The sequence below is a fragment of the Bufo bufo genome, chromosome 2 (assembly GCF_905171765.1).
Source record: "Bufo bufo chromosome 2, aBufBuf1.1, whole genome shotgun sequence".
Taxonomy (NCBI): Eukaryota; Metazoa; Chordata; class Amphibia; order Anura; family Bufonidae; genus Bufo; species Bufo bufo.
The window spans coordinates 828,636,937-828,658,275 of record NC_053390.1 but is presented as its reverse complement, the minus strand read 5'-3'; the positions used below and the strand labels follow the sequence as shown (position 1 = coordinate 828,658,275).

The following is a 21,339-nucleotide window of genomic DNA, read 5'->3' as shown; positions in this document are numbered from 1 at the left end:
AACAGCTTCATCGATCGTAAGGCTGACTCATTGATTTACAGCATTTACTTTAACTCTCCGTTTCATATACGATGGCCTCCCGTTCAGCAGATTGACATCAGCCTTAATGACTGTGAATGTCGATAATGGATTCGCCCAGGAGTGATCTTCTTAAAGGCTAAGCTGCATGTAAACTTTTAACCTTACGTTTACCCACAATTATTTAAATTCCTGCTTTTCATCCGCTTTATCCGTAAATACAGAATTTGTTAGACATAATTAGTGCTCGCTGTACAGACATGAAAGGCCGCGCGCTGTGGGGACTGAATGGAGTTGGCTTTGGCCACAGGACGAGACGCTGCATTCTGGAGAAAACTCTTTCGAAATGTATATCCATCTTGATAAACAGAACTCCGTCGTCTTGAGGTTGTCTTCATCTAACCATTAATGCGACTTTCGTTTTGTATCCTACCCAAAACATGGCTGTTTTCTGACATAATACAGTGCAACACCTGTTAGGCCTCATGCACACGACCGGAGACTGTTTTGTGGTCTGCAAATTGCGGATTCGCAAAACATGGATACCGGCCATGTGCGTTCCGCATTTTGCAGAACGGAACATCCTGACCTTCATAGAACAGGCCTATCCTTATTTTTTTTGCAGGGCCACGGAACAGATGTGCTGTCCTCATCTTTTGCGGTTCAATTGAAGTGAATGGGTCCGCATCCGACCAGCACAAAATGCGGAAAAAAAATACGTTTGTGTGCATGAGCCCTTACAGGGTGGGTGCGGTATATAAGCAAAGCTAAATAATTTTCTAAATAATCTTCTTTGTAAATTTCTCACCATTCTACTGTGGTAGAGCGTGTGTAATTCCTTCACCTAGCTGGATGTACTGCCACTTCTGACATAGACCTAGGTGTATCAGTGCTCTACTTTCTACTCACCCTTTGCTCAGTGTTAGGCTGGATTCACGTTTCTGAAGTCCATAACCCGGGCCAAGCTCGGGTTTAGTGACCCAAACTCATAGCATCATAGGGATCTATAATGCTGTGAGTTCGGTTCATTAAAACCCACTGTCGTACTACGTCCAGAGTTAACGTGGCTAATAGAAGCAATGACCAATGAGCCATGTACAACCTCCTAAGTGTGCGCAAGGGGCAGTCCACGCAGAGGACTGTATCAGAGCGCAGCTTCAGGGGAATGCACACCTGTGGAAGTCTGAAGCGGGATCATATAGCAGAATATGCATGGGGAGGGAGGGGGAATAATACACTTCTCAGAATCAATGAGTACAAGGGAGAGGAGATACCTCATGGGCTTTAGAAAGAGAAATCAGTCCTGGAATGAAGCTGTGATGATGCATGAAAACTAGTGAAGACAGCAGCATCCTAGACACACAGATCCCATCCAGCATGCTTGACTGGAAAGGACACATCCAGATGAGAAAAGTCTGAAACTAGGAGCAGGTTCCAAACTGCACATCGGGGGTCTGAAAATGACTGAGGAAATACTGTAGATGTAAAATGAGTGCAACTTATAAATGTAACCCCTAACAGATATAAATATAATGTTTCCGTAGCATTTAAGCTACCAGAATTACCCACGAGGAGAGCTGTTTTCAGGGAAACTTTGTTCCACTTTTATACATTGCATTACTCATCTGGATTATGAATCTTCTTGAGTTTGAAAACGGGAGATTATTAAATGATCGGATTGTGCTACCAAACAATTGTCCACATAGTTCAGACCAAGTGCTCTAATAACGACAGGAACGTTTTAATGGACCTTTACTCGGCTATAAGGGAACAGCTTTCAGTGGTGCCGGTTCTTTAGGTGACTTCCTAAACTTCGAGTCGAGGTTTCGCCTTAAGTGAAGAGAGATTTCTGACACCCGCTTTTGGGATTCTGGGGGCTGCTGCTTTCTTGGTACATCGAAAACATGAGTGGCCTTGAAATCTTTTGGAATCTGGATCCTGTCTTGAGGACCTCTCTTAGGGAACAGGCTCCTTTCGATAACTTCATATGATAAGTTTGGTGGAGAGAAGACTTGATGTTGTAAAGTCTGGATTTGCAGTTGCCCTTGCTCATCTTTAGTAAGCAAAACTTTAGAGCTAATGTCCTTTTTGGTGACATCTTCTTGGTAAATACCCTGCCAGAGTGTTGGGGACCGGTTAATATACAAGGTTGGTGGTTTATGAGGGTTGGTGCTTGGATTCCATGAAGAATTCTTAGATGTTGACTTCCTTCCTTCGCTTACTTGCTTTCCTCTCCCTTTGGGTACTATTGCGTTTTTGTTACTTTCTTTTCCAGTGAATCCTGTTCTCATCTGCTTGGCCTTTCCTCCTCGACCGTATCTAGTATCCGCACCACGATGAGCTGCTCCAGACCTTGGAAAAGTTTCCCTTTTCAAACTTACTCTGTTCAATATTTCCGTCAGATTCTTGGTTGCTGTGGAGTCGTTAGATGGAATCTGTGGAAGGACAGCGTGAGGTTACTACAACTATGTTGAGGAGAGCCTTTTAAATTAGGGTGCCTATCAGCCTATGTTCACACAGAGTGGAGGTTTACGCCAAGGTCCAATCCTTTGCAAAAATCTGCATGTCTTAAGACTCTTTCACACCTGCGTTCTTGTCTTCCGGCATAGAGTTCCGTCGTCGGGGCTCTATGCCGGAAGAATCCTGATCAGGATTATCCTAATGCATTCTGAATGGAGAGAAATCCGTTCAGGATGCATCAGGATGTCTTCAGTTCCGGAACGGAACGTTTTTTGGCCGGAGAAAATACCGCAGCATGCTGCGCTTTTTGCTCCGGCCAAAAATCCGGAACACTTGCCGCAAGGCCGGATCCGGAATTAATGCCCATTGAAAGGCATTGATCCTGATCCGGCATTAAGCTAAACGTCGTTTCGGCGCATTGCCGGAGCCGACATTTAGCTTTTTCAGAGTGGTTACCATGGCTGCCGGGACGCTAAAGTCCTGGCAGCCATGGTAAAGTGTAACGGGGAGCGGGGGAGCAGTATACTTACCGTCCGTGCGGCTCCCCGGGCGCTCCAGAGTGACGTCAGAGCGCCCCAAGCGCATGGATCATGTGATCACATGGATCACGTCATCCATGCGCATGGGGCGCTCTGACGTCATTCTGGAGCGCCCGGGGAGCCGCACGGACGGTAAGTATACCGCTCCCCCACTCCCCGCTCCTACTATGGCAACCAGGACTTTAATAGCGTCCTGGGTGCCATAGTAACACTGAACGCATTTGGAAGACGGTTCCGTCTTCAAATGCTTTCAGTACACTTGCGTTTTTCCGGATCCGGAGTGTAATTCCGGCAAGTGGATCCGGACAACGCAAGTGTGAAAGAGGCCTTACATGCAGATTTTGATGCCATTTTGGTAAATTACCTTTTGCAGAAGGTGACATCCACAGCAAGCCCATAAGACATGCTGATATGTCCATCCACTGTTAGGCCACATGCTAATTTACGTGATGTTGACTTTCACACAGATTTCGTTGTATTTATGCAACACATCCATAGAAAATCTGTGTTATGCAGGTTCCTTCGTAGATTTTGCCATGGATTTTAGCCCACCTCCACTAAGGCACTATCTCCCCACATAAGGGTGATGTGACACCCCAAACCATCTAATCGCCACCTCCTTGTACCCATGTGAAACCCCAAAACATGCAAACATTTTAGTGTGTTAGGCTGGTCTATATATAGAGGTGGAGGCCTCTTGGTGGAGAACTATGGAGCTTGTTCCTGCCACCGTCCCACCACAAGGTTGGCTTTGGGGAAATGGATGCAGAGCTGAAATGAAAGGTCGCTACCAAAAAGCTTCACACCCCCCCGGGAAACCCAACTATAGTAGATGGTCAGACAGGATGCAGTTGGCTAGATGATGATCTCCACACAGTCCAGCAAGTGACTGTCTCACCGTCATCTGTAAGAAGATGTTTTCATCCAGTTTCTCAATCTTTCGTCTGATTTCTTCCAATGTCTTCAGCTCCCGCGCATCGTCCTCCTTGTCCTTCTTCCACATCGCACTGCGGAGGAACCTACAAGGAGAAGAGTGGCCATCATGGAGGAATACTGGAGGACTTCTACTGATTACCCCCAGTGTCTTATTCTATCAGGAGTGATACTGTTCACTGTATCTAATCCTATGTGATACTAGAGTATCCAAACCTTTCATATGTGATACTGTCTGGTGTATATAAGTCGTCATTGTGTGATATCATCTAGTGTTTTTGGGATACTAGCGTACCCAAACCTATCATGTGTAAGATTGTCTGGTATATCTACACCTTAGACAACAGTGATATTGTATAGCATATCACTTGTTACAGTGTATCGCGTATCTAAGCCTGCCATGTGTGTTACTGTCCTGTGTATCTAAGCCCATCATGTGTGTTACTGTCCTGTGTATATAAGCCCATCATGTGTGTTACTGTCCTGTGTATCTAAGCCTGTATAGTCTAAGAGAAGTACACCACTGTAATGTTCTTCTAGATGTATCAGGATACAGACGCGGCCCCCGCTCACCTGGCTGAGGGTCGGCGGCACCAGAGATGACACAGGTCGATGGGTTTGTTGCCCTCGGAGTCCCTGGCGTGGACATCAGCTCCAGCTTCCACCAGCATAGCTATACAGTCCTCCAGACCCTCGCTGGCCGCCCGGTGCAAGGGGGTTGTCAGGTTCTGGCTCTTTCTATAGAAATGCAGATATTGGATCTGAACACACCCTCATAATACACACCTCAGCTGCTGCAGAACCTCATAATACACCTCAGCTGCTGCAGAACCTCATAATACACACCTCAGCTGCTGCAGAACCTCATAATACACCTCAGCTGCTGCAGAACCTCATAATACACACCTCAGTTGCTGCTGAACCTCATAATACACACCTCAACTGCTGCAGAACATCATAATACACACCTCGGCTGCTGCAGAACATCATAATACACACCTCAGCTGCTGCAGAACCTCATAATACACACCTCAGCTGCTGCAGAACATCATAATACACACCTCAGCTGCTGCAGAACCTCATAATACACACCTCAGCTGCTGCAGAACATCATAATACACACCTCAGCTGCTGCAGAACCTCATAATATACACCTCAGCTGCTGCAGAACCTCATAATACACACCTTGGCTGCTGCAGAACCTCATAATACACACCTTAGCTGCTGCAGAACCTCATAATACACACCTCAGCTTCTGCAGAACCTCATAATACACACCTCAGCTGCTGCAGAGCATCAAAATACATCACAGCTGCTGCAGAACCTCATAATACACACCGGCTGCTGCAGAGCATCATAATACATCACAGCTGTTGCAGAACCTCATAATACACACCTTGGCTGCTGCAGAGCATCATAATACACACCTCAGCTGCTGCAGAACCTCATAATACACACCTCAGCTACTGCAGAACCTCATAATACACCTCAGCTGCTGCAGAACATCATAATACACACCTCAGCTGCTGCTGAACCTCATAATACACACCTCAGCTTCTGAAGAACCTCATAATACACACCTCAGCTTCTGAAGAACCTCATAATACACCCCTCAGCTGCTGCAGAACATCATAATACACACCTCAGCTGCTGCAGAACCTCATAATACACACCTCAGCTGCTGCAGAACATCATAATACACACCTCAGCTGCTGCAGAACCTCATAATACACACCTCAGCTGCTGCAGAACCTCATAATACACACCTCAGCTGCTGCTGAACCTCATAATACACACCTCAGCTTCTGAAGAACCTCATAATACACACCTCAGCTGCTGCAGAACATCATAATACACACCTCAACTGCTGCAGAACATCATAATACACACCTCAGCTGCTGCTGAACCTCATAATACACACCTCAGCTTCTGAAGAACCTCATAATACACACCTCAGCTGCTGCAGAACATCATAATACACACCTCAACTGCTGCAGAACATCATAATACACACCTCAGCTGCTGCTGAACCTCATAATACACACCTCAGCTGCTGCAGAACATCATAATACACACCTCAGCTGCTGCAGAACCTCATAATACACACCTCAGCTGCTGCAGAACATCATAATACACACCTCAGCTGCTGCAGAGCATTAAAATACATCACAGCTGCTGCAGAACCTCATAATACACACCGGCTGCTGCAGAGCATCATAATACATCACAGCTGTTGCAGAACCTCATAATACACACCACAGCTGCTGCAGAACCTCATAATACACACCTTGGCTGCTGCAGAGCATCATAATACACACCTCAGCTGCTGCAGAACCTCATAATACACACCTTAGCTGCTGCAGAACCTCATAATACACACCTTAGCTTCTGCAGAACATCATAATACACACCTCAGCTGCTGCAGAACCTCATAATACACACCTCAGCTGCTGCAGAACCTCATAATACACACCTCAGCTGCTGCAGAACCTCATAATACACACCTCAGCTGCTGCAGAACCTCATAATACACCCCTCAGCTGCTGCAGAACATCATAATACACACCTCAGCTGCTGCAGAACCTCATAATACACACCTCAGCTGCTGCAGAACCTCATAATACACACCTCGGCTGCTGCAGAACCTCATAATACACACCTCAGCTGCTGCAGAACCTCATAATACACACCTCAGCTGCTGCAGAACCTCATAATACACACCTCAGCTGCTGCAGAACCTCATAATACACCTCAGCTGCTGCAGAACATCATAATACACCTCAGCTGCTGCAGAACCTCTTAATACACACCTCGGCTGCTGCAGAACCTCCTAATACACACCTCAGCTGCTGCAGAACATCATAATACACACCTCGGCTGCAGCAGAACCTCATAATACACACCTCAGCTGCTGCAGAACATCATAATACACACCTCGGCTGCTGCAGAACCTCATAATACACACCTCAGCTGCTGCAGAACCTCATAATACACTCCTCAGCTGGTGCAGAACATTGTAATACACGGCTCAACTGCTTCTGAACCTCCTAATACACAGCTCAGCTGCTGCAGAACCTCATAATAGACCTCAGCTGCAGCAGAACCTCATAATACACACCACGGCTGCTGAAGAACATCATGATACACTCCTCAGCTGCTGCAGAACCTCCTAATATACAGCTCAGCTGCTGCAGAACATCATGATACACACCTCAGCTGCTGCAGAACCTCATAGCACACACCTCGGCTGTTGCAGAACCTCCTAATACAAACCTCAGCTGCTGCAGAGCATCATAATACAAACCTCAGCTGCTGCAGAGCATCATAATACACACTACGGCTGCTGAAGAACCTCATAATCCACACCTCAGCTGCTGCAGAACATCGTCAGTAGGATTTATAGTATTGTAATTCATACTACATAAAGGTGAAGCAGGTAAAACACAATAACGTTTCCATGAGCTGCCAGTCCTGGTCATTGATGAGCGGGCCCCTTCTACGTTTTGCTATGGGGCCCTTTGGTTACACAGGACACCCTGTAGAAGCCGGTCTGGTCTCTGGGTTTACACGTCTATGTGGTGACTCACACGCTCACGTCGGCTCCTCGCTGCAGCAGATACCGCAGACATGGCATTGCCCGCTGACCACTCTTCCGATTCATCACCAGGTGCAGCGCCCTCCACCCGTACACACTGGGCTCGTTGACATCCATGCCGTAGTCTTCCAGCAGGAGTTTTAGGCACTGGAGGCGGCTGTGTAGGGCCGCCATGTGCAGGGCAGTAAACCCCTGCAGAATAAAGCACAGAAACAATCACCCATCAGAGAGGTCGTTAGATTGTAAGCTCTTTGCACCATTGTCATTCTACTGTCACGTGATGCTGAACATCCTGGATACTTCCTGGGTCACCCCCATGGGTGAGGTGTCTGTTCAGTATATATCCCCTGCATGTTCCCTTCTGCATTGTGTGTCAGTCTTCACTGTGATTCTAGCATTCTATTTATGAACCATGGAGCTCAGGATGAAGAATACTCTCAGATAAGAGTGTAATAGAGTGAACTGTATATCAATACTTAGTACTCCAGCAATATTCTAGCACTGTAATTCCCAGCACACTTGCATCCATACATTTTGCACCCTTTCAGTGTGGGCAGGTGGGTCATGTGATCAGACAACAATCTGACCACCAGTCCGTAGCATGCTTTCCTGAGTAGACAGGTTGTCAGTCTGTCCTATGTGGCTGCCTTCTGATGAACTACAGCAGGGCTGGCCAACCTGCGGCTCTCCAGCTGTTGTAAAACTACAACTCCCACCATGCCCTGCTGTAGGCTGATAGCTGTAGGCAGACTGGGCATGCTGGGATTTGTAGTTTTGCAACAGCTGGAGAGCCGCAGGTTGGCCATCCCTGAACTACAGGGTTACTTAATCTATCAGTTCCTTCCCAGCAGCTGTTAGATCCCTCCCCACACAGATCACCCTCCTTGTTCCTCTGTATGTCCTCCCCATGGGGAGCTGGTACTGAAGATATAATTTCCGCCATCTCTGATACACCAGGAGTGCAGTAATCGGTGAGTATATACAGTGATTAGCTGCAGATTTATAAAACTCCCCTGACCCACATTGCCTATGTATACTGATAGTGCTGTGTGCAGAATGTCCAGTGTACTCCTATGACATTTAGCTTCACAGTGCTATCATGAGTCACATTGCCTGTGTATACTATCTGCTTTTTCTGTGTGCAGAGTTTTCAGTGTAACCATTAAGATGCAGCTTCATACTACTCTCCCATGGCTTACACTTCATATCTATGTTATCTCTGTGCCCTGATGAGATGCACCTTTACATTGTTCTCTCCTGTTCTCTCATACTGTCTGTACTATCTGTGTGTGCTGACCCTCCAGTGTACTCCATTGAGATAAAGCTTCACCATTCTCTTTCCTGAGTCACAATGCCTGTCTATACTATCTGCATTTGCTGTGTGCAGGGCCTCCAGTGTATCATATGAGATGTAGTTTCACACTGCTCTCTGGTGGTTCACACTGCATATCTATATTATCTCTGTGTGCTGAATCTACAGTCTATGCTATGAGATGCACCTTCACACTTCTCTCTCCTGACTCATACTGTCTATATTATCTGTGCGTGCTGTATGCAGAATCTCCAGTGTATGATATGAGATGCAACTTCACTCTACTCTACCCCGACTCACACTGCCTACAATATCGGTGTTGTTTGCTGATTCTCCAGTGTACCCTATGAGATGCATCTTCACATTGCTCCCCACTGACTAATAATGGCTGTCTATAATATATGTGCTGTTCGCATATTCTCCAGTGTATCCTATGAGATGCAGCTTTACACTGCTCTCCCATGACTCACACTGACTACACAATCTGTGAGTGCTGTGTGCTGAATATCTAAAATATTCTATGAGATGCAGCGACACATTGCTCCCACTGACTCACACTGTCTATAATATCTGTGCTGTTTACATAGTCTCCAGTGTATCCTATGAGATGTAGCTTCACACTGCTCTCCCCTGTCTCCTGCTTGTAACAGCTGACCGAGAGAACCCCATCACAAGCAGAAGGCAGGGAAGACAGGCTGAAGCTGCATCACATAGAACTGCTGTCCTCAGTGTATCCTATGTCATTGATCTATCACTTGCTGCCCTTAGAGAGGACTTGAAGATCATTCTCACTATTATAGTCTCTGCTAATGATGCCCCACTCTCCCTGCCACTCTTGATGGTCGCAGCCTTAGAAGAGATAACTCTAGAAATTTTCAACCTCTAATAACAAGGCTAGAAATTTCTTTTGGAGTACGTGGCAGATTTTTCACAAAGGATTTCCATGCGGAATAACCACAGCTCATACACGAGCTGCGGAAAATATCTGCTTTGCCTCCGCACATAACTTGACCCCGTAAATCTGCAGGTTTTCTGCAGTGAATTAGGTGCATCCTGTGGCAGATCCCTGGTGGATTCACCGGTGGACGTATCCTAGCTCTGTAAAATCTTAAGGAACGCAAATCCCTTGCAACTTTTCCACTTCGCGTGGCCGTAGCCTGAAGTTTACCGTGAGCGCGGAGTACATTTTCCCATCTAAATTGCTGAGCTTGCTGGCACTTGTAGTGTATTTCTAAGCAGTAAATTGGGTAAAAATGATCCTAATTCCATGAAGTGACCATTCTTCACATGATGTCTTCTCTCCAATCATATAATGTAACAGAGACAGATGGCTGCGGATTACTGGGGAGGAGGAGCGGATTAGCTGAGCTTTGCTGCCTTCACAGCATTTAATATTTTCTGGAGGTAGCAGAGCCGGGCCATCACGTAATCACCTAGCCTCGGCAGAAGAGCTGACACTTACGTATCCATCTGCCTTGACCTGAGAGTCTGCTGTCTTCATACAGAGCTGTAACCAGTCCACCTTCCCGATGGAGGCCGCCATTAACTGGTCTCTTGCCGCATTCATGTCTTCTGGGGTTCAGAGATTCGGGGGGTCACCGGGGGGTTTCTGTAATGCAGGGGAAGGTTATTATATGTGCGAATAGGAACAAGTTAGATTTTCTTTTTACTTATTTTTTTTAGTTTTCTTTTACACTTTTTTGACCCAGACTCACTTGGTTCTTGAAGATGCAGTGGGTCTGATGCCTCTACAATACACTGCAGTACACTGTATAGTCATTCACAGTAAGCCTGATCAGGCTTAGATATACCACTGCAAGCCGGGTGCCTGTGAAGGCGTCTGGTTGCTATGGTAACCATCGGCAGCGCAGCCTCCCTCGGTTTACCCTTCAAGCATCGGGCCGCTGCCACAGCAGAGCAGCGGCCCGATGCTTAGCCCCTCCATACAGCGGTCCCTAAGGGGTCAAACGACCCGTTTTAAGCCCTGTACAATGTCAGCTGCCAATCTGCCATCCTGAAAGGGCGGGGGGGGGGGGGGTAGGGGAAGCTTGTGCCGCTCTGCCATCCTGAAAGGGGGGGGTAGGGGAAGCTTGTGCCGCTCTGCCATCCTGAAAGGGGGGGGTAGGGGAAGCTTGTGCCGCTCTGCCATCCTGAACGGGGGGGCTAGATTTGTGCCACACTGCTCGGCCATCCTGAGGGGGGGGGGGGGCAGAACAGTGGCCGATGGTTAGCCCTTAGGGCTGGTGGGTTACCTTTTAGTGCTGGGACCGCGGCATGGAAGGGGTTATGTCTGCACCGCTCTGCCACCCTGAAGGGGAGGAGGAGGGAGGGAGAGAGAGAGAGACAATGCGTACTCCCGTGTGGTTACAGAAAATCTCTCAGATGAACAGAACCAATTGGAGAAATGATTTTCTCCACAAAATAAATAATTAGTGTAAATTATATATATATATTTTTTACAAAGGTGTTAATATCCTTTAAGTATGTTTTTGGGAGCTTTAAAAAAAAGACTGTTGTGTAAATCTCTTCTTACCGATGCCTCTACTGCTAAGTCCTCCTTCTCTCTTCTTCCTGGTTCCTGTCCACAAAGGAAACGTGACCACTTATTAGCCAATCAGTACCTGCATCCATGACCCACCTCAGCCAATCATTACCCTCAGCCAATCGCACCTGCAGCAGTGACCCGCCTCAGCCAATCACACCTGCATCTATGACCCACCTCAGCCAATCACACCTGCAGCAGTGACCTGCATCAGCCAATCACACCTGCAGCAGTGACCCGCCTCAGCCAATCACACCTGCAGCAGTGACCTGCATCAGCCAATCACACCTGCAGCAGTGACCCGTCTCAGCCAATCACTGCCCACAGCGGTGACCCATCTCAGCCAATCACTGCCCACAGCGGTGACCCATCTCAGCCAATCACACCTGCAGCAGTGACCCATCTCAGCTAATCACTGCCCACAGCGGTGACCCATCTCAGCCAATCACTGCCCGCAGCGGTGACCCATCTCAGTCAATCACTGCCCGCAGCAGTGACCCATCTCAGCCAATCACTGCCCACAGCGGTGACCCATCTCAGCCACTGAGAAACCAGGAAGCAGAGACCAGGGGAGGACCTACAATGGTCGTGAATGTATGGACTCCCAGGAAAACCAGCCACCAAAAGATCCTCAGAACACTGTAGTTGCTCTGTATCATTTTCCTTGGTCCTGATTGGCTGATATTATGGCGGTGATCACTCCTGATCGCTTCTCATGTTATTATGATGTGGGAATACCTGAAGGAACCCTCAGACTGCCTGCACCTGCTCCCCCAAGGGCTACCCCTGCATGGGTAGAGCCTATTAACAGCCGAACAAAGTGTTTCAGCATTTCCTGCGCTTTTCACGTATTTATAATCTGCTTGGAGTGGGAGGGGCCTGACAAAACATAGTGATACAATTAAAAATGTACAGAGGAGGGTGGCGGTGACAGCGGTGGTGTCCTTAAAGGGGTTGTTCTATATGGCATATCGCCGGATTTAGGTTGTGTTCACACATCGCGGTCAAATCAGAAGATGCTTGAGGATAATGTGAGGAGATGAACAGTTGCTTTCACATGGAAAGAAATGGCACCTGCAACAAGACAGAGGCCATATTTGTGTAGACTCCTCTCAGAAGTGAGCCATGTACAGATGGGGCGGCCATATTTGTGTAGACTACTCTCAGAAGGGAGCCATGTACAGGTACGGGCGGCCATATTTGTGTAGACTCCTCTCAGATGTAAGCCATGTACAGATATGAGCGGCCATATTTGTGTAGACTTCTCTCAGAAGTGAGCCATGTACAGATATGAGCGGCCATATTTGTGTAGACTACTCTCAGAAGGGAGCCATGTACAGGTACAAGGGGCCATATTTGTGTAGACTCCTCTCAGACGTAAGCCATGTACAGATAGGAGCGGCCATATTTGTGTAGACTTCTCTCAGATGTAAGCCATGTACAGAGAGGAGCGGCCATATTTGTGTAGATTCCTCTCAGAAGTGAGCCATGTACAGATAGGAGCGGCCATATTGCGTAGACTCGTCTCAGACTCGTTAATTTCTAACGATAATTTGTTTTCCCTTAGTCCTAACAGTGGCACAAATGGGGTATTCTGCCCCTGTGGACTGGTTAGGACAGGTGGAAGTTTAATGAACAAATAAAAAAAACACCGGCATGCACACGCCCTCCCTGCCCCCAATAAAGAGGGGTGTGACCCTCCAAAGAATGTGTAATTACAAGTAGACAAACATAATCATAATAACATAGGGGGGGAAATTTGTGTGCCACTGTTAGGACTAAGGGAAAACAAATTATCGTTAGAAATTAACGATTCCCTTACGTCCTAACCAGTGGCACAAATGGGGATTTAGCAAGTAGAAACCCCCATGGGAGGGTCCTCATGCCTGGCGGAAGATAACACTGTCCGGCCAAATGAGGAATAACTATGTATTCTGGTATCCACTCTATAGTGTGAGATAAAAGTGGAGTGAGAACTCCAAGAAGCTGACTTACAGATCACATCCAATGGGATCGAGCTTCTCTCTGCAAAAGAAGTGGCCACTGCTCGAGTAGAGTGGGCCCTTACAAATTCAGGGGGCTCCGAACCCTGAGACATATAAGACTCCCGAATTGCCTCTTTAATCCAACGACTGATGGAGGGCTTAGAGGCTTTCCTCCCCTTATGGGTACCAGAAAAAAGGATAAGGAGGTTTTCATCCTTCCTAAATACCTTGGAGCGTTCCAGGTAAATCCTAAGACATCTCGCAATATCGAGGGTATGGAGCCCTCTTTCCTCAGAGGAGGGGGGTGGAGCCAAAGTTGGTAGGGAGATCACCTGATTGATATTGTCAAAGGAAGGAACCTTTGGGATGAAGGTAGGTAAAAATTTTAGAAGTACCCGATCCTGTAGGAACTTTGTATATGGCTCAAGTTCCCCAACTCGCTTTGCAGAGGTAACAGCTAACAAGAAGGTGATCTTCCAGGTCAGGAACCTGAATCCCGCCTCCTCTAGGGGCTCAAAGGGGGAAGATGATAACCCCCTGAGCACGACCGACAAATCCCAGGCCGGGATAGGTCTGATTACTGTAGGCTTTAATCTTGAGGCTCCCTTCAGGAATCTCTTGATAAGGGGGTCTTGAGAAATAGCTCTGTTGAGACAAGCAGAGATAGCTGAAATCTGCACTTTAACCACCTCAGCCCCCTTAGCTTAAACACCCTGAAAGACCAGGCCACTTTTTACACTTCTGACCTACACTACTTTCACCGTTTATTGCTCGGTCATGCAACTTACCACCCAAATGAATTTTACCTCCTTTTCTTCTCACTAATAGAGCTTTCATTTGGTGGTATTTCATTGCTGCTGACATTTTTACTTTTTTTGTTATTAATCGAAATTTAACGATTTTTTTGCAAAAAAATGACATTTTTCACTTTCAGTTTTAAAATTTTGCAAAAAAAAACGACATCCATATAGAAATTTTGCTCTAAATTTATAGTTCTACATGTCTTTGATAAAAAAAAAATGTTTGGGTAGAAAAAAAATGGTTTGGGTAAAAGTTATAGCGTTTACAAACTATGGTACAAAAATGTGAATTTCCGCTTTTTGAAGCAGCTCTGACTTTCTGAGCACCTGTCATGTTTCCTGAGGTTCTACAATGCCCAGACAGTACAAACACCCCACAAATGACCCCATTTCTGAAAGTACACACCCTAAGGTATTCGCTGATGGGCATAGTGAGTTCATAGAACTTTTTATTTTTTGTCACAAGTTAGCGGAAAATGATGATTTTTTATTTTTTATTTTTTTTCTTACAAAGTCTCATATTCCACTAACTTGTGACAAAAAATAAAAACTTCCATGAACTCACTATGCCCGTCAGCGAATACCTTGGGGTCTCTTCTTTCCAAAATGGGGTCACTTGTGGGGTAGTTATACTGCCCTGGCATTCTAGGGGCCCAAATGTGTGGTAAGGAGTTTGAAATCAAATTCTGTAAAAAATGACCTGTGAAATCCGAAAGGTGCTCTTTGGAATATGGGCCCCTTTGCCCACCTAGGCTGCAAAAAAGTGTCACACATCTGGTATCCCCGTACTCAGGAGAAGTTGAGGAATGTGTTTTGGGGTGTCTTTTTACATATACCCATGCTGGGTGAGATAAATATCTTGGTCAAATGACAACTTTGTATAAAAAAATGGGAAAAGTTGTCTTTTGCCAAGATATTTCTCTCACCCAGCATGGGTATATATAAAATGACACCCCAAAACACATTCCCCACCTTCTCCTGAGTACGGAGATACCAGATGTGTGACACTTTTTTGCAGCCTAGGTGGGCAAAGGGGCCCATATTCCAAAGAGCACCTTTCGGATTTCACTCGTCATTTTTTACTGAATTTGATTTCAAACTCCTTACCACACATTTGGGCCCCTAGAATGCCAGGGCAGTATAACTACCCCACAAGTGACCCCATTTTGGAAAGAAGACACCCCAAGGTATTCCGTGAGGGGCATGGCGAGTTCCTAGAATTTTTTATTTTTTGTCACAAGTTAGTGGAAAATGATGATTTTTTTTTTTTTTTTTTTTTTCCATACAAAGTCTCATATTCCACTAACTTGTGACAAAAAATAAAAACTTCCATGAACTCACTATGCCCATCAGCGAATACCTTGGGGTCTCTTCTTTCCAAAATGGGGTCACTTGTGGGGTAGTTATACTGCCCTGGCATTCTAGGGGCCCAAATGTGTGGTAAGGAGTTTGAAATCAAATTCTGTAAAAATTGACCTGTGAAATCCGAAAGGTGCTCTTTGGAATATGGGCCCCTTTGCCCACCTAGGCTGCAAAAAAGTGTCACACATCTGGTATCTCTGTATTCAGGAGAAGTTGAGGAATGTGTTTTGGGGTGTCTTTTTACATATACCCATGCTGGGTGAGATAAATATCTTGGTCAAATGCCAACTTTGTATAAAAAAATGGGAAAAGTTGTCGTTTGCCAAGATATTTCTCTCACCCAGCAGGGGTATATGTAAAATGACACCCCAAAACACATTCCCCACCTTCTCCTGAGTACGGCAATACCAGATGTGTGACACTTTTTTGCAGCCTAGGTGGGCAAAGGGGCCCATATTCCAAAGAGCACCTTTCGGATTTCACAGGTCATTTTTTACAGAATTTGATTTCAAACTCCTTACCACACATTTGGGCCCCTAGAATGCCAGGGCAGTATAACTACCCCACAAGTGACCCCATTTTGGAAAGAAGAGACCCCAAGGTATTCGCTGATGGGCATAGTGAGTTCATGGAAGTTTTTATTTTTTGTCACAAGTTAGTGGAATATGAGACTTTGTATAAAAAAAAAAAATTTAAAAAAAAATCAGCATTTTCCACTAACTTATGACAAAAAATAAAAAATTCTAGGAACTCGCCATGCCCCTCACGGAATACCTTGGGGTGTCTTCTTTCCAAAATGGGGTCACTTGTGTGGTAGTTATACTGCCCTGGCATTTTCCAGGGGCCCTAATGTGTGTTAGGTAGGTAAATGACCTGTGAAATCCTAAAGGTGCTCTTTGGAATATGGGCCCCTTTGCCCACCTAGGCTGCAAAAAAGTGTCACACATGTGGTATCGCCGTATTCAGGAGAAGTTGGGGAATGTGTTTTGTGGTGTCATTTTACATATACCCTTGCTGGGTGAGAGAAATATCTTGGCAAAAGACAACTTTTCCCATTTTTTTATACAAAGTTGGCATTTGACCAAGATATTTCTCTCACCCAGCATGGGTATATGTAAAATGACACCCCAAAACACATTCCCCAACTTCTCCTGAGTACGGCGATACCAGATGTGTGACACTTTTTTGCAGCCTAGATGCGCAAAGGTGCCCAAATTCCTTTTAGGAGGGCATTTTTAGACATTTGGATACCAGACTTCTTCTCACGCTTTGGGGCCCCTAGAATGCCAGGGCAGTATAAATACCCCACATGTGACCCCATTTTGGAAAGAAGACACCCCAAGGTATTCAATGAGGGGCATGGCGAGTTCATAGAAATTTTTTTTTTTGGCACAAGTTAGCGGAAATTGATATTTTTTATTTTTTTCTCACAAAGTCTCCCGTTCCGCTAACTTGGGACAAAAATTTCAATCTTTCATGGACTCAATATGCCCCTCACGGAATACCTGGGGGTGTCTTCTTTCCGAAATGGGGTCACATGTGGGGTATTTATACTGCCCTGGCATTCTAGGGGCCCTAAAGCGTGAGAAGAAGTCTGGAATATACATGTCTAAAAAATTTTACGCATTTGGATTCCGTGAGGGGTATGGTGAGTTCATGTGAGATTTTATTTTTTGACACAAGTTAGTGGAATATGAGACTTTGTAAGAAAAAAAAATAAAAATTCCGCTAACTTGGGCCAAAAAAATGTCTGAATGGAGCCTTACAGAGGGGTGATCAATGACAGGGTGGTGATCAATGACAGGGGGGTGTGATCAATGACAGGGGGGGTGATCAATGACAGGGGGGTGATCAATGACAGGGGGGGTAATCAATGACAGGGGTGGTGATCAATGACAGGGGGGGTGATCAATGACAGGGGGGGTGATCAATGACAGGGGGGTGATCAGGGAGTCTATATGGGGTGATAACCACAGTCATTGATCACGCCCATGTAAGGCTTCATTCAGACGTCCGTATGCGTTTTGCGGATCCGATCCATCTATCAGTGGATCCGTAAAAATCATGCGGACGTCTGAATGGAGCTTTACAGGGGGGTAACCAATGACAGGGGGGTGATCAGGGAGTCTATATGGGGTGATCACCACAGTCATTGATCACGCCCCTGTAAGGCTTCATTCAGACGTCCGGATGCGTTTTGCGGATCCGATCCATCTATCAGTGGATCCGTAAAAATCATGCGGACGTCTGAATGGAGCTTTACAGGGGGGTAATCAATGACAGGGGGGTGATCAGGGAGTCTATATGGGGTGATCACCACAGTCATTGATCACGCCCCTGTAAGGCTTCATTCAGACGTCCGGATGCGTTTTGCGGATCCGATCCATCTATCAGTGCATCCGTAAAAATCATGCGGACATCTGAATGGAGCTTTACAGGGGGGTGATCAATGACAGGGGGGTGATCAGGGAGTCTATATGGGGTAATAACCACAGTCATTGATCATGCCCCTGTAAGGCTTCATTCAGACGTCCGGATGCGTTTTGCGGATCGGATCCATCTATCAGTGCATCCGTAAAAATCATGCGGACATCTGAATGGAGCTTTACAGGGGGGTGATCAGGGAGTCTATATGGGGTGATCACCACAGTCATTGATCATGCCCCTGTAAAGCTTCATTCAGACGTCCGGATGCGTTTTGCGGATCGGATCCATCTATCAGTGCATCCGTAAAAATCATGCGGACATCTGAATGGAGCTTTACAGGGGGGTGATCAGGGAGTCTATATGGGGTAATAACCACAGTCATTGATCACGCCCCTGTAAGGCTTCATTCAGACGTCCGGATGCGTTTTGCGGATCGGATCCATCTATCAGTGCATCCGTAAAAATCATGCGGACATCTGAATGGAGCTTTACAGGGGGGTGATCAGGGAGTCTATATGGGGTGATCACCACAGTCATTGATCATGCCCCTGTAAAGCTTCATTCAGACGTCCGGATGCGTTTTGCGGATCGGATCCATCTATCAGTGCATCCGTAAAAATCATGCGGACATCTGAATGGAGCTTTACAGGGGGGTGATCAGGGAGTCTATATGGGGTGATCACCACAGTCATTGATCATGCCCCTGTAAAGCTTCATTCAGACGTCCGGATGCGTTTTGCGGATCGGATCCATCTATCAGTGCATCCGTAAAAATCATGCGGACATCTGAATGGAGCTTTACAGGGGGGTGATCAGGGAGTCTATATGGGGTGATCACCACAGTCATTGATCATGCCCCTGTAAAGCTTCATTCAGACGTCCGGATGCGTTTTGCGGATCGGATCCATCTATCAGTGCATCCGTAAAAATCATGCGGACATCTGAATGGAGCTTTACAGGGGGGTGATCAGGGAGTCTATATGGGGTGATCACCACAGTCATTGATCATGCCCCTGTAAAGCTTCATTCAGACGTCCGGATGCGTTTTGCTGATCGGATCCATCTATCAGTGGATCCGTAAAAATCATGCGGACGTCTGAATGGAGCTTTACAGGGGGGTAATCAATGACAGGGGTGTAATCAATGACAGGGGGGTGATCAGGGAGTCTATATGGGGTGATAACCACAGTCATTGATCACGCCCCTGTAAGGCTTCATTCAGACGTCCGGATGCGTTTTGCGGATCCGATCCATCTATCAGTGGATCCGTAAAAATCATGCGGACGTCTGAATGGAGCTTTACAGGGGGTTGATCAATGACAGGGGGGTAATCAATGACAGGGGGGTGATCAGGGAGTCTATATGGGGTGATCAGGGGTGATCAAGGGTGAATAAGGGGTTAATAAGTGACGGGGGGGGGGGTGTAGTGTAGTGTAGTGGTGCTTGGTGGGACTTTACTGAGCTACCTGTGTCCTCTGGTGGTCGATCCAAACAAAGGGGACCACCAGAGGACCAGGTAGCAGGTATATTAGACGCTGTTATCAAAACAGCGTCTAATATACCTGTTAGGGTTAAAAAAAAACACATCTCCAGCCTGCCAGCGAACGATCGCCGCTGGCAGGCTGGAGATCAACTCTCTTACCTTCCGTTCCTGTGAGCGCGCGCGCCTGTGTGCGCGCGTTCACAGGAAATCTCGCGTCTCGCGAGATGACGCGTATATGCGTCCAGGCGGAATGAATCAACCACCTCCAGGACGCGTCTGTGCGTACAGCGGTCCGGAGGTGGTTAAGGGTAGCTGGTGATAGCCCCCTGTCCAGAACGTCCTGAAGAAATTGGAGGATCATCGGGATGGAAGCTTCAGCGGATCTTTGCTGATGTCTTGTACACCAGGATGAAAAGATCTTCCAGATTCTGGAGTAGGCCTTATTGGTAGCTTCTGATCTGGAGTGCTCCAGGGTTCTCAAGACAGACCCCGATAGCCCTTCTATCCGTGGAAGGGACTGATCAACCTCCAGGCCGTCAGGTTGAACATTTGAAGATTTGAGGAGACCTGGGTGCCCCCCGACACCAGTACTCTCTCTGGGGGAAGCCTCAGAAATTGACCCCGACTCATCTGTAAGAGTTGGGTAAACCAAGCTCTTTTCGGCCAGTATGGGATAATGGCGATAACTGACGCTTGGTCCTGCCTGATCTTCATCAAGACCCTTGGTATCAAGGAAATTGGAGGCAAGATGTAGGCCAGCCTGAACCTCCATGGGATTGACAGTGCATCTATTGCCACCGGGTTGTCCTCCCTGTAAAGGGAGCAATACTTCTCCACCTTGGTGTTGAACCTCGTTGCCATGAGATCGATCTCTGGCATGCCCCACCTGAGCGTTATCTCCTTGAAGACCTCTGGATGGAGTGACCATTCTCCGGTTGGAAGACCTCGGCTCAGACGATCCGCAATCACATTGTGAACTCCGCGAATGTGAACGGCTGATAAGTGGGTGAGGTTCAGTTCTGCCCAATCCAAAATCACACCTATCTCTCTCAGGAGACTTTGTGACCTCGTGCCTCCCTGCTTGTTGATATACAGTACAGCGGTCATGCTGTCTGACTGTACCTTTACTGCTTTCCCACGAATGATGGGAGAAAAATGAAGAAGAGCTAGTCTGATTGCTCTGATCTCCAGGAGATTCGATGACAATAACCTCTCCTGAGGTGTCCAAGTTCCCTGGACTACCTTGTCCTGAAGATGCGCACCCCAGCCTACTAAGGATGCGTCTGAAGTAAGTATGATCCAAGAGGGTTGGATCAGGGACTTGCCGTCCGTGAGGTGGGACCACCACCTCAGAGAGGATCGGACTTTGTAAGGCAGGGAGAGCACGGAATTGAGTCCCACTGGACTGTGATTCCACTTGGCTAATACTTCCGACTGGAGCGGACGTAGGTGCCATAATGCCCAAGGTACCGCCTCTGCGGTTGAAGACATTAGTCCCAACATCCTCATCCACGTTCGAATCGTTACCTGTTTTGGTACAGAGAGAGAACGGGCTGTTTGTTGCACGGATTGCCTTCTTTCGGGAGTGAGATGAATTGTCATCCTGATTGAATCCACCATGAACCCCAGGAACCTTACCGAGGTGGCTGGTTGAAGTTGGGATTTGTCCCAATTGATTATCCATCCTAACTGATGTAGGAATGTAACAGCCTGTTGGATGTGTTGGGACAGGATCGCTTGGGAAGGAGCTCTGAGGAGCCAGTCGTCCAGGTATGGAACTATGCTCAGGCCCTGAAGCCTTAGAGCGGCCACCACAGAGACCACTACTTTGGTGAAAGTATGTGGGGCTGAAGAAATCCCAAATGGGAGGGCCACAAACTGAA

General features: G+C 46.9%; 1 protein-coding gene across 2 annotated transcripts in view; it reads right to left on the bottom strand.

The window, feature by feature from the left end:
* Window positions 1-1,638: 1,638 nt before the first annotated feature.
* Window positions 1,639-21,339, bottom strand: part of ANKRD53 (ankyrin repeat domain 53) — a 33,634-nt gene continuing 13,933 nt past the window's right edge. For both annotated transcript variants that reach the window (XM_040419371.1, XM_040419372.1), the window contains exons 2-6: window positions 10,320-10,466; window positions 7,538-7,737; window positions 4,524-4,688; window positions 3,916-4,036; window positions 1,639-2,453 (exon numbers count right to left, since the gene is read on the bottom strand). In XM_040419371.1, the coding sequence (XP_040275305.1) occupies window positions 1,779-2,453; window positions 3,916-4,036; window positions 4,524-4,688; window positions 7,538-7,737; window positions 10,320-10,424 (1,266 nt within the window). In that variant the 5' untranslated portion in view covers window positions 10,425-10,466 and the 3' untranslated portion in view covers window positions 1,639-1,778. The remainder of the gene's footprint in view (window positions 2,454-3,915; window positions 4,037-4,523; window positions 4,689-7,537; window positions 7,738-10,319; window positions 10,467-21,339) is intronic.